The 12,742-nt window shown below is 48.0% G+C and overlaps 1 protein-coding gene across 1 annotated transcript; it reads left to right on the top strand.

Moving 5' to 3' along the window:
* Positions 1-72: 72 nt before the first annotated feature.
* Positions 73-11,013, top strand: mcm6l (MCM6 minichromosome maintenance deficient 6, like). Its single transcript, XM_056596790.1, has 17 exons — positions 73-340; positions 571-717; positions 862-972; positions 1,405-1,654; positions 2,019-2,184; positions 2,334-2,479; positions 3,002-3,152; positions 3,966-4,107; positions 4,524-4,665; positions 5,455-5,562; positions 7,354-7,509; positions 8,030-8,158; positions 8,609-8,770; positions 9,083-9,194; positions 9,701-9,886; positions 10,345-10,484; positions 10,841-11,013. Exons 1-17 carry the CDS (start codon positions 237-239, stop codon positions 10,955-10,957), a joined length of 2,469 nt encoding a protein of 822 aa, XP_056452765.1. The 5' UTR covers positions 73-236; the 3' UTR covers positions 10,958-11,013.
* The last annotated feature ends 1,729 nt before the right edge of the window (positions 11,014-12,742 follow it).

Below are 12,742 nucleotides of genomic sequence, written 5' to 3'. Positions count from 1 at the left end.
CGGTGGGTTCTGTAATGCAAGTAGCTTTACAAGTCGCCTACGCTTCTCATCGTGGAGCAGCAGCAAGTCATTAAGGTGTCAATTAAGCGTCATGCTGTTGAAAAGTTCGGGGGAGTTCATAAATTCAATCGGATGGTTAGTGAGCACACCTGCACCACCACCACAGTGATTTAGACCCAGGTACACGGTAGTCCACTGCCGGTGTTCGCTGCTCCTCCGCCAGTAACAGCGCCGTGATGGATCCTGCACTTTCCACGGACACGGGGCCGGACGGGGGCGTCCACGTGAAAGACGCATTGTCTGAGAAATGTCAGAAATTATTTTTGGAGTTCCTGGAAGAGTGAGTATTGCTCTATAAAGGCGTATTTTGGTGATCATACCCGACGTGCGTGTGTGTGAAGTCGACTTCAATTGTAAATCTACCTTGAATACTTTCTATTTAATTGAGTCTAAATATTGTGCACATGAAAAAAGTCTGCCGTTTCCACTGAATACTTCTGAATTGATGATTGTAATATTTGTTGTGCACCAGTAACCTCGAGGTAGAACTGACCAGAAAGGTTGTTTCAGGTTTCAGAGCCCGACAGGTGAGCTGGTGTACCTGGCGGACGCTGAGGAACTCATCCGTCCCGAGAGGAACACGCTGACAGTCAGCTTCGTGAACATTGAGCAGTACAACCAACCGCTGGCCACTACCATCCAGGAGGAGTACTACAGGTTACACACACACGCACGCACGCCCACGTGTTTGTTTTTAGAAGAGTATCCTACTGAATGTTGCATCTGTTTGGGTTCAAGATGCAACATAAATGCCATTTCAGTGTGTGTGATTCCAACAGGATCCATTCTCCCACCCTACAGGGTCTATCCGTTTCTGTGTCAGGCTGTGCGGCACTTTGCCAGAGACCACGGGAACATCCCTGCGTCTAAGGAGTTCTACGTTGCCTTCTCTGAATTTCCGACCAGACAAAAGTAAGCGTTGTTTCTTTACGTGTCGGGACTCCGGATCGACACCATTATGGTGGCATTTAGGGCATACATCTTTCTGGTGGCAATAAAAAGTAATGGTCCCTTGACTTGAGTTTATTTTAAATTATTTTTGTTAATTTTATTCTTCTCCTCATGCTATGTTTATTAAAAAATCACTGTTGCACGTTTTCTTTTCTTTTGAATAATTGTTGTAAGGAGGCCTACTTCAAATTTCATACAAAATGGATACAATCACCAAGTTCTGTGGCACCAAATGACGTGCCTCGGCCACAGACTGAGATGTGTACTGTGTATCTGTTCTGGAGGCGGCCTGCACGTTGCACCTCGTTCAATGAATGGAGGGTCACGCTGTGGTACGTCTCCCCGGGACCCCTCTCACCGTGAACCGTGGCGCCCCCCCCCTCCCCCCTCCAGGATCCGGGAGCTGACGGCGGCTCGTATCGGCTCGCTGCTGCGGATCAGCGGGCAGGTGGTGCGCACGCACCCCGTGCACCCCGAGCTGGTCAGCGGCACCTTCCTGTGCCTGGACTGCCAGTCGCTCGTCAAGGACGTGGAGCAGCAGTTCCGCTACACGCAGCCCAACATCTGCAAGAACCCCGTGTGCGCCAACCGCAAGCGCTTCATGCTGGACGCCAACAAGTCGCGCTTCGTGGACTTCCAGAAGGTGTGTTCGGGGTGGATGGAGTGATGGGAGTACACTGGCTACCAAAGCCCCCCTATGGGGGGGTGGCTCTCCGGGTAGAGCGCGGGTCATCGCAGCCCGGTCCTGATCGCAGCGACCGGGTTCGATCCCTGCCCGCGGTCCTTTGCTGCACGTCCTTCCCTCCGTCTCCCGTACCTTTGTCCTTCTCATTCTATCATCAAGCATAAAAATGTAAAAAGAAACGTGCGTGTGTGTGTGTGTGTGTGTGTGTGTGTGTGTGTGTGTGTGTGTGTGTGTCTTAGTTTCAGTCCTTACCTGAACACTTGTGTGTTTGGGTTGTATTCTCTAATGATGTCCTCTCCCCCCCCCCCCCCCCCCCCCCCAGGTGCGTATCCAGGAGACGCAGGCGGAGCTCCCCCGGGGCTCCATCCCCCGCAGCGTGGAGGTGGTCCTGCGGGCGGAGGCGGTGGAGACAGCCCAGGCGGGGGACCACAGCGACTTCACCGGCACGCTCATCGTGGTGCCCGACGTGTCTGCGCTGGCGTCCGCAGGTCCCCCCCCCCCCCCCCCCCCCCCCCCCCTCGCTCACGAAGCAGACTCCTGATTCACGTCTGAAGTCTGTCCTCGTCTGATGTGCGTTCCTCTTCGTCTCCTCCTCTTCGTCTCCTCCTCTTCGTCTCCCCCCCCCCCCCCCCCCTAGCCGTGCGCTCAGAGACCAGCAGTCGGCTGACCGGCAGGGAGGGCTTCGACGCGGACGGCGTGGCGGGCCTGAAGGCGCTGGGGGTCCGGGACCTGTCCTACCGACTGGCCTTCCTGGCCTCTCACGTGGCCCCCACCAACCCAAGGGTCAGTGGGGGGGGGGGGGACTACCTCCTGTCTGACCCCGTGTGATCGGCCTACACGAGGGCTGCTCGATTATACAAAAAATCATAATCACGATTTTAGTTTTGGTCATTATTGAAATCATGATTATTCAAACGAGTTTGAGAACAGGATGCATTTATTCAGCCTCTCGCGCATAAAAAATACATAATGGTCAAATCGAGAATAATGTACAAATATGTATCCAGCAACAGATCTGCAATATCTACGAACCAATTAATGAATAAAATAAATACATTTAAATCAACAAAATATAGAAAAAATAATTTCAATACGATCAAAATCACAATAAAGATGTGGTTACTCGCCCTGCCCGAGCCCACCAACCCCCAGGATGCTCCCTGACGAGCTGAGAAGCTCCCGTGTTTGTGTAGTTAAATGACAATGTGTTTGTGGTAGACGTGTACAAATGGAGGAGGATCATCTCTCTAATGAAGACGTTGATGCAGTGCAGCCCGATGTCATCGTAACGTTGTGTGTGGTCAGTTTGGGGGGAAGGCCCTGCGACAGGAGGACCAGACGGCTGAGAGCGTGAAGAACCAGATGACGGTGGAGGAGTGGGAGAAGGTGTTTGAGATGACCCAGGACAAGAACCTCTACCACAACCTGTGCACCAGCCTCTTCCCCACCATCCACGGTAACCCCGCTCCTCACAGGATCTGAAGGATCGAAATCCCATTATTTATTTATTTTTTTTCAACCAAGTTGGATGATTTGGGCTTTTGACTCATTCAGAAGCATCTTGTGTTATGCTCACCTCATGACTCCAGCTGGATGTATTCTCGTTTTGTGTTCCCATAGCTTTAATATTTATTAATCGCATAATATGGTTAGTGGAGCTACGTTTTAATTAACAAAAGGTTAACCAAACACTGGTTACACCTTCAGCTTTTTTTATGGTTGAATTAAAGTACTATAGTTTGACATTCCAAACATCAGCCTGCACAAATCTGCTTCAAGTAAACTACATGCATAATGGTTTGATCTTTGTTTGTCCCACTTCTGTGGCAATTTCTTTATGAGATGCAGTGTCCAATTCAGATGAGTGTCTAAATTCATAAAAGCCCTCAATATTTTTAGAAGATGAACCTATTCAAGTTCTTATACACTAGTCTCTTCTCTAGCAGAGGGAGCCTAGAATAAAGTTTCAAACGGCCTTTTAACAGTTCCCCCCCCTCCCCGCAAGGCATTTGTCCATGTGTCATGTGAGGGGAAATGTTGACATGCAGGGGTTTTCTGGTAGAGATAAAGGGAACTTGTGACCGGTCCCCCCCCAGGAAAGAGATTAACAAAGAGGAACTAGATAACACCAGTTAACAGATGGGGGGGGGGGGGGGATGGGGCTAGATTACACAACCTGAAGAAAACAAGCCTACATTTGTAAAACTAAACCAATTAGTTTTTTCTACCACGGGAAAAAGTTACTTAATGACTCTCCCGTGGTTGCCAGGTAACGATGAGATCAAGCGTGGTATCCTGCTGATGCTGTTTGGCGGCGTTGCCAAGACGACCATGGAGGGCACATCCCTCAGGGGGGACATCAACATTTGTATCGTCGGAGACCCCAGCACCTCAAAGAGCCAGTTCCTCAAGTACGACCCGTTCACACACTCCTTTAATTTCCTCAAATTGTGCCGCAAGAGTCTCTAGATTGCATCCATCAGTTCAACAGAGTAGACTGATGGGATGGGAACCGGTGGGTGATAAAGGGGACAGTATACCACCAGGTGTGCGTGTGATTAGCCGTTTGGAAAATCGACCTCTCCTTAGATAACAAGTGGGCGTGTCCACCTAGATGTGTGACGGACAGATGAGCAACGTTCTCTCCAGTCCACTGGGTGCGATGGTACTGATCTATCAGCGCACCTCTGGACGCGCCCGCAGGTGATGTCAGAAGAGGCCGATTTCCTAAACGGCTCCTAAAGGCTAATCCCGCTCTCACCTGGCGGTATGGTACGGGACCTTCCTTTCTGCTCTGTGTTCCCGTCCTCGCCCCTCCCGTCCTCAGGCACGTGGTGGACTTCGCGCCGCGGGCGATCTACACCAGCGGCAAAGCCAGCAGCGCCGCCGGGCTCACGGCCGCCGTCGTCCGGGACGAAGAGTCCCACGAGTTCGTCATCGAAGCCGGAGCCCTCATGCTGGCTGACAACGTACTGACCACCACGACCCCCCCCCCCCCCCCCCGTCACTTACCACAACCTGTTAACCACCACGACCCCCCCCCCCCCCCCCCCCCCTGTCGCTAACCACGACCTGTTAACCACCACGACCCGCCCTCCTGTCGCTAACCACAACCTGTTAACCACCACGACCACCTCCTGTCTCTAACCACAACCTGTTAACCACCACGACCACCTCCTGTCTCTAACCACGACCTGTTAACCACCACGACCACCTCCTGTCTCTAACCACGACCTGTTAACCACCACGACCACCTCCTGTCTCTAACCACGGCCTGTTAACCACCACGACCCGCCCTCCTGTCTCTAACCACGACCTGTTAACCACCACGACCTGTTAACCACCACGACCCGCCCTCCTGTCTCTAACCACGACCTGTTAACCACCACGACCCCCCCCCCTGTCGCTAACCACGACCTGTTAACCACGACCCGCCCTCCTGTCTTTAACCAGTACCCGTCATCTAGCCCTTTAATAATGATCAATGACCCAAATATTTGAATTGAAGTGCAACATTTTTTTTGTCATTTGTACTTCATTCATTTGGTCGATTTTTATAAAATTGAACAAGACAAATTTTAATAAATGTGATTGTCGATCGAAGATTCGTTGCAGCCCTATACCACGGAGAATGCATGATCTGAAATTCAGGCGTAGCCTGTGTTTACTGCTGTCTGTGTGTTAGTGATTAGCTGCTCTCTTGTGTGCCAGTAGCCTTGATTCTGATGGGTTTTATTTGTGTTTCCGTCTGTATCTAGGGGGTGTGCTGTATCGACGAGTTTGACAAAATGGACTTGAAGGACCAGGTGGCAATTCATGAAGCTATGGAGCAGCAAACCATCTCCATTACCAAGGCTGGAATCAAGGTCCCTCACTCCCTCCCCACTCACTCACCTCTCTCTAAATGTTAGGAACCAATTTAACAGTCACCATAACACCATGTGATGTGACCGACCAATGACTGGAGGGTATCTTTAGTTTAACACCATGTGATGTGACCGACCAATGACTGGAGGGTATCTTTAGTTTAACACCGTGTGATGTGACCGACCAATGACTGGAGGGTAACTTTAGTTTAACACCGTGTGAGGTGACCGACCAATGACTGGAGGGTAACTTTAGTTTAACACCGTGTGAGGTGACCGACCAATGACTGGAGGGTAACTTTAGTTTAACACCGTGTGAGGTGACCGACCAATGACTGGAGGGTAACTTTAGTTTAACACCATGTGATGTGACCGACCAATGACTGGAGGGTAACTTTAGTTTAACACCATGTGATGTGACCGACCAATGACTGGAGGGTAACTTTAGTTTAACACCGTGTGAAGTGACCGACCAATGACTGGAGGGTAACTTTAGTTTAACACCGTGTGAGGTGACCGACCAATGACTGGAGGGTATCTTTAGTTTAACACCGTGTGAAGTGACCGACCAATGACTGGAGGGTATCTTTAGTTTAACACCGTGTGAAGTGACCGACTAATGACGGGAGGGTAACTTTAGTTTAACACCGTATGAACCGACCGACCAATGACTGGAGGGTAACTTTAGTTTAACACCATGTGATGTGACCGACCAATGACTGGAGGGTAACTTTAGTTTAACACCGTGTGAGGTGACCGACCAATGACTGGAGGGTAACTTTAGTTTAACACCGTGTGAAGTGACCGACTAATGACGGGAGGGTAACTTTAGTTTATCACCGTATGAAGTGACCGACCAATGACTGGAGGGTAACTTTAGTTTAACACCATGTGATGTGACCGACCAATGACTGGAGGGTAACTTTAGTTTAACACCGTGTGAGGTGACCGACCAATGACTGGAGGGTAACTTTAGTTTAACACCGTGTGAGGTGACCGACCAATGACTGGAGGGTAACTTTAGTTTAACACCGTGTGAAGTGACCGACTAATGACGGGAGGGTAACTTTAGTTTATCACCGTATGAAGTGACCGACCAATGACTGGAGGGTAACTTTAGTTTAACACCGTGTGAAGTGACCGACCAATGACTGGAGGGTAACTTTAGTTTAACACCGTGTGAAGCGACCGACCAATGACTGGAGGGTAACTTTAGTTTAACACCGTGTGAAGTGACCGACCAATGACTGGAGGGTAACTTTAGTTTAACACCGTATGACGTGACCGACCAATGACTGGAGGGTAACTTTAGTTTAACATATGAAGTGACCGACCAATGACTGGAGGGTAACTTTAGTTTAACATATGAAGTGACCGACCAATGACTGGAGGGTAACGTTAGTTTAACATATGAAGTGACCGACCAATGACTGGAGGGTATCTTTAGTTTAACACCGTGTGAAGTGACCGACCAATGACTGGAGGGTAACTTTAGTTTAACACCGTGTGAAGCGACCGACCAATGACTGGAGGGTAACTTTAGTTTAACACCGTGTGAAGTGACCGACCAATGACTGGAGGGTAACTTTAGTTTAACATATGAAGTGACCGACCAATGACTGGAGGGTAACTTTAGTTTAACATATGAAGTGACCGACCAATGACTGGAGGGTATCTTTAGTTTAACACCGTGTGAAGCGACCGACCAATGACTGGAGGGTAACGTTAGTTTAACACCGTGTGAAGTGACCGACCAATGACTGGAGGGTAACGTTAGTTTCCTCTCTGAAGGCCACGCTCAACGCCCGGACGTCCATCCTGGCCGCGGCCAACCCCATCGACGGCCACTACAACCGCTCAAAGTCCCTGAAGCAGAACATCAACATGTCCGCCCCCATCATGTCCCGCTTCGACCTCTTCTTCATCCTGGTGGACGAGTGTAATGAGGTGGGCGGCCCCCCACCTGGGGCCCCCCCCCCACCTGGGCCCCCCCCCCCACCTGGGCCCCCCCCCCCCACCTGGGGGCCCCCCCCCCACCCGGGGGCCCCCCCACCTGGGGGCGGCGTTGGACACATTTCAGCGCTCCATCTTTGCTGGATGGTCGTACCGGAATTAAAGTCACAATGTGTGACATTTGAATTAGCTGATAGCTAACATATTATAAATTGATCATCTTTAGTCAATGCTTGTCGATGGTTATTTCAATTATGTTATCAATAGTACCACATTCTATAACTGATCAATGCTTACCTCTCATTTTGTTTGAAGAATGGTTCTATCAAATCACTCCCTGCACTCTGTGAAGGGCCCAATCTCAAACGTACATAAACAAACCTGTTATGTTTGACAGATCTAGTGTGCAGTGCTTCAGCTCAAATAATTGCCGTTTTAATGTGTCAGTTCTGTCTCTGTTTTGGTGAAGTCCCTCTGGTTTAAGGTGACGCTCCCTGTGTGATGTGTATCCCAGGTAACGGACTACGCCATCGCTCGGCGTATTGTGGACCTGCACTGCAGGAACATGGAGTCTGTGCAGAGGGTCTACTCCCCGGATGAGGTCCAGAGGTATATTCTCTTTGCCAGGCAGTTCCAACCCAAGGTCAGTTCTAATATTATTATTATTTTATTTGTATGAACTTTTGATACAGCTCCTCCACTTTCTAAGGCTGTGTGGACTCTCGTTGTCTGCATCACTATTGAACCCTAGTGTAGTATGATATTAATGTTATAGAAAAGGGGTAGATTTCCCGCTAATTCGTCACAGGACAGCCCTGGATGGAATAGAACTGAAGCAAGTGTACGGCCTTGATGTGACGTTTCAACACTGAGCTTGGGCTACAGAGTGAGAGTATTATCATTGTCCCGGCGTATAAATACCGGGCCAGGCCCTGATCCATTTAACATGGTACTCCATCCGAGGCAAGAGCTTCACATTTATGTAGCTTCTAGTTTTTATAAATATATAGATTCATCCCGATGTAGTTGACCCTTCTCTGTGAATGGTGTACCATGATGACCCTATCACGCCCCCCCCCCCCCCCCCCCCCAGATCACCCCCGCCGCCCGGGAGTTTGTGGTGGAGCAGTACAAGCTGCTGCGGCAGAGGGACAGCACGGGCAGCATGAAGTCGGCCTGGAGGATCACGGTGCGCCAGCTGGAGAGCATGCTGCGGCTGTCCGAGGCCATGACCCGCATGTACTGCTCCGACGAGGTACCGGCCCCCACTGCCCCCACTGCCCGGTACCCCCCCCCCCAGCCCGGTACCCAAACCCCCTCACTGGTCTCTGAATCACGTGTGCCCCCCATTAGCGGACGGTTGCAGTGTACACAGAGACCAGCTGATGTTAGACCGCTGGTCAGCGTCTGGGAGAAGACGGTCGCACCACGGCACTAGAAAGGCGTCATAGCGTAGAACGGGGTACTGCTTTGTTCACCCCAGATGGGTGTTCCATGGCAACCTGCTAGTTGTAATGTGAAGAGCCGAACCCAGAGACCTTCTCTCCAGCCTGCCGTTCGTCCCCAGGTCCAGCCCAAACACGTGAAGGAGGCGTTTCGTCTGCTCAACAAATCCATCATCCGCGTGGACTCTCCCGACATCAACTTTGACAACGAGGAAGACGAGCAGGAGATTCACGGTACTAGGGAAAGTGTGTGTGTGTGTGTGTGTGTGTGTCCGTAGGGGGTGGGAATAAGGGCGAGATACTGGTAACGATTAGTTTGGGTTTTGTCATACTTGTTGGGGTACAGATGAGGGAAAATAAAGACCACTGACGCTGTATAACATCAATTTGTTTGTGTACCGTTTATTTTTCTTGCATAAAATGAATTGTAATATGGCACGCTGAAAATGTCCCATCTATATTGTCATGAGTAAAGTATTGTTACCACCGTATTCACCATGTTGCCCTCATCAAGATGTAGCCTTTAACAGATGGTGGCAGCTACTTAAATAAATGCCCTTTTTTAAAGGCGATATATTTAGACCCAATCCCAGTTCTACCCCTTACCCCTTCCCCTTACCACTTCAAAACAAGGGGGAGGGGTAAGGGGTAGAAATGGGATTGGGCCTTAGCCTTTAAACTTTTAACATTAAGCAGTGACGGCCAAACGACCTCAGTCACCCTCTGCTCTCACTCTGCAGACCAGAACGATGCAGCAGAGGCGAGAGAGAAGGGAACCAATGGGGTCAACGGAGCGGTGACGGACAAGGAGCAACAGCCAATCACAGAGAGCACCTCTGCCCCTAAGGCGGTCTTGAAAATGTCGTTCGCAGAGTACCGCAAGATCTCCAACCTCATCGTCCTCCACATGCACAGGATGGAGGAGGGTGAGTTCAACCCTTTTTCTGACCTGCATATAATGGGGACCTTATACGATCTCTGCATAAGAAGTAAATGTGCATGATATAACTGGTGTTTCAAAATACTGATGTGTAGGCAAAGTACAGCTCTAGATATAGTGATGAGGGCAGGCTTACTCTAAATCTATGGGAAAACCCAGTTTTAATAACGACTTTCTACTCAAGACAAATGACGGTACCACAGTTCATTAGTGGTCTCATTTGGGTTTACTTTCAGGTGGGCAACCACTTTAACCCATCGGTTTAACCACCGCATTTAAAATGCATGCATGCTGATGTTGCTTTGTGGAGGATCTGTTTTTTTTATGTGGTCATTAGATCAAGGAAGAACATTTTGCAATGTGTATCTTTAATGCAAGTTGAGGCGAATGCTTTGAATATGTTTCAGTGGGAGATGGCGTTGATTTTTATTTCTCCATCCACAGTCGATGAGGAGGGTTCTTTGAAAAAGAGTGAATTGGTCAACTGGTATCTGAAAGAGATGGAAAGTGAAATTGAAACAGAGGAGGAGCTGATCTCAAAGAAAACGCTGTTTGAAAAAGTCCTTCACCGGCTCATCAACTATGTAAGAAATGCTGTCAAGAGTTATTCTATGTCTTCATGCCCTGCATACTTTTTCGCATCATTTCAATTTTAACTTTGATAATATATTCTGAATGTATTGTGCATGTCAAATCTTTACAGTTGCATCAGTTCTCTAAACCTTAATCACAGGGGTGCACATCCAATGAGTGTATCTCATGGCGTTAATTATGGCCACTAGCCTGCCTATAGATCCTTAATTAACCTAATGAGCTACAGCTGTTAACGGCCCTGCTATTACAAATCGATGATCAAGGCATATCGTTTTCAGTGTCAAGCAGGAGATGGCGCTGTTGCGTAGCTTTAAGACGTTGCCTTCTCTCTCCTCCACCCGTTCAGGACCACGTCATTATTGAGCTGACTCAAACGGGCCTCAAACAGTCGAAGAACGGGGAGGCTCCGACGACTGAAGAGGACCCCGTCTTGGTGGTCAATCCCAACTACACATTAGAATAACCCATTTTTTCTTATCTGTGCTTTGAAAAATAACATTAAAAAAATTGTATTTTCATAACTAGTCTTCTGATGTCAAATTATTTCATTTTAGGCTATGGGTTGACTAACTGGCGAGGTCTTTCGACCATCACTTTACGCTTTCTAATATATGAAGAGCACATTGGTTCCTGCTTATATTGGCCTGTCAGAATAGTGTGTGTGGGGGGGGGTGTCGCTATCCGTATGCTTCGAGGGCAAACCGGCTGGCTGCCCAGATGAAACGGCAATGCATTTCACTATTAATGCCATTTGTTTTATGCCAACTATTATAGCTTTACTCAAATATATAATGCACCATATACATTTTACCCAGAGTAATGTTATTGCTCTTATATGTAGAGGCACTTCTCGCTGACAACGAATACGTGGCCTACTTTTAGCAATGAACGCACTTATCCACAGTAGTAGTGGATACAGTAGTGTTACGTTAGATACATATTTGAAGTTTAAACTACAAGTAGGCCTACATCAAACAATCGAAATGCCTGCACACTCACCACACGTCAACAAAACAAAGCTGAACCGAATACATCCCGACCACTTCATTCTCCATCCGCACGTTGCGAGGCGCGGTCCGTTGTAACCGTCCCTGAAGGAGGATGGCGCGTCCGCCGCTCCGAGTCCCCAGAGGAAGCGCGTGCTTGTGGATGAGCTCACGGGAGCCCTCCTCCTCGCGTGCCGAGGAAGGTTGCGTGCGAAAGACGCAAGGGGAGGGGGGGGGGGGGGTCAATGAGATTCAATCCGCCACCTGCAATAGGAGTACGCTTAAAAGGCAGCCCTGCCCTGTCACTGCATTTAAGCATCTCAATCAAGCCCGTTTTACAGCTGCATCTCTTCCCAGAGCATTGTGCAGCTACATTTGCATTGATCCTGAAGCTTTTGTGACTTTAACAACATTTTGGACCAGATAGTTGAACTACACTTTGTTTACATTTGAATTACTGGACATTTCAAACGATTTAGGTAAGACCGTATTTTATTATTATTTTATAGTTCGAAGTCATCAATGACACTTTAAAAATAAGGTATATATTTTGTATTTTATTTTCATGACACCGAAATGTCTTTTTGTAGGCTATTTGTTATATTTTCTCACCAGATGATGATTCCACCGGGAGAGTGTCTGTACGCTGGTCGAAAGAGAAGGAAACCCGTCCAAAAACAGTTGAGTTGATGTTCCGCATGTTATTCTCTATTTTAAGGAATTAGGCAAACCTTTGTGGTGGGCATCATTTCCTTTTTTTCTGATTCTAGTCTCGGCATGTTTTCCGGAGGAAGAGGTAGTTAACGTTGACTGACTTTTTTTGTAACTAAAACAAAACTTTTTTATTTGTTCATGCCCAAAAACCTCGTAATAACAGATCGAATATCCTACATAAATCTAAACCTTTGTCAACATACGTAAAGTAATTTAGAATAATACTATTACTTTTTAACTAATAACTAAAAGTTTGTTTATGAACTGCAGCACTTTTGGTCTTTATATTGCAATACATATATTTTAGCCTGTATAAAATGTCGCTTTTCAGAAATATATAATAAACATTTTGAGTAAATAATACTTCTATAATTATGGCATGCCATACACTTTAACTTTGGTTTAGCCATGTATAATTAGTAGTTGACAGTAGTTTTGAGTATTCCAGATAAAGTTTTGATATAGGACAGCACCGTCAACTTCTCGTTCCAAGTGGTTAAAACAAGACGGTCCTGTCCTCAACAGAAGCTCCCCAAACAAACTAAAAA

The sequence above is a fragment of the Gadus chalcogrammus genome, chromosome 8, assembly GCF_026213295.1.
Source record: "Gadus chalcogrammus isolate NIFS_2021 chromosome 8, NIFS_Gcha_1.0, whole genome shotgun sequence".
In the NCBI taxonomy this organism is placed as follows: Eukaryota; Metazoa; Chordata; class Actinopteri; order Gadiformes; family Gadidae; genus Gadus; species Gadus chalcogrammus.
The sequence above is the reverse complement of the archived record's forward strand: the minus strand, read 5'-3'. Positions and strand labels throughout refer to the sequence as shown.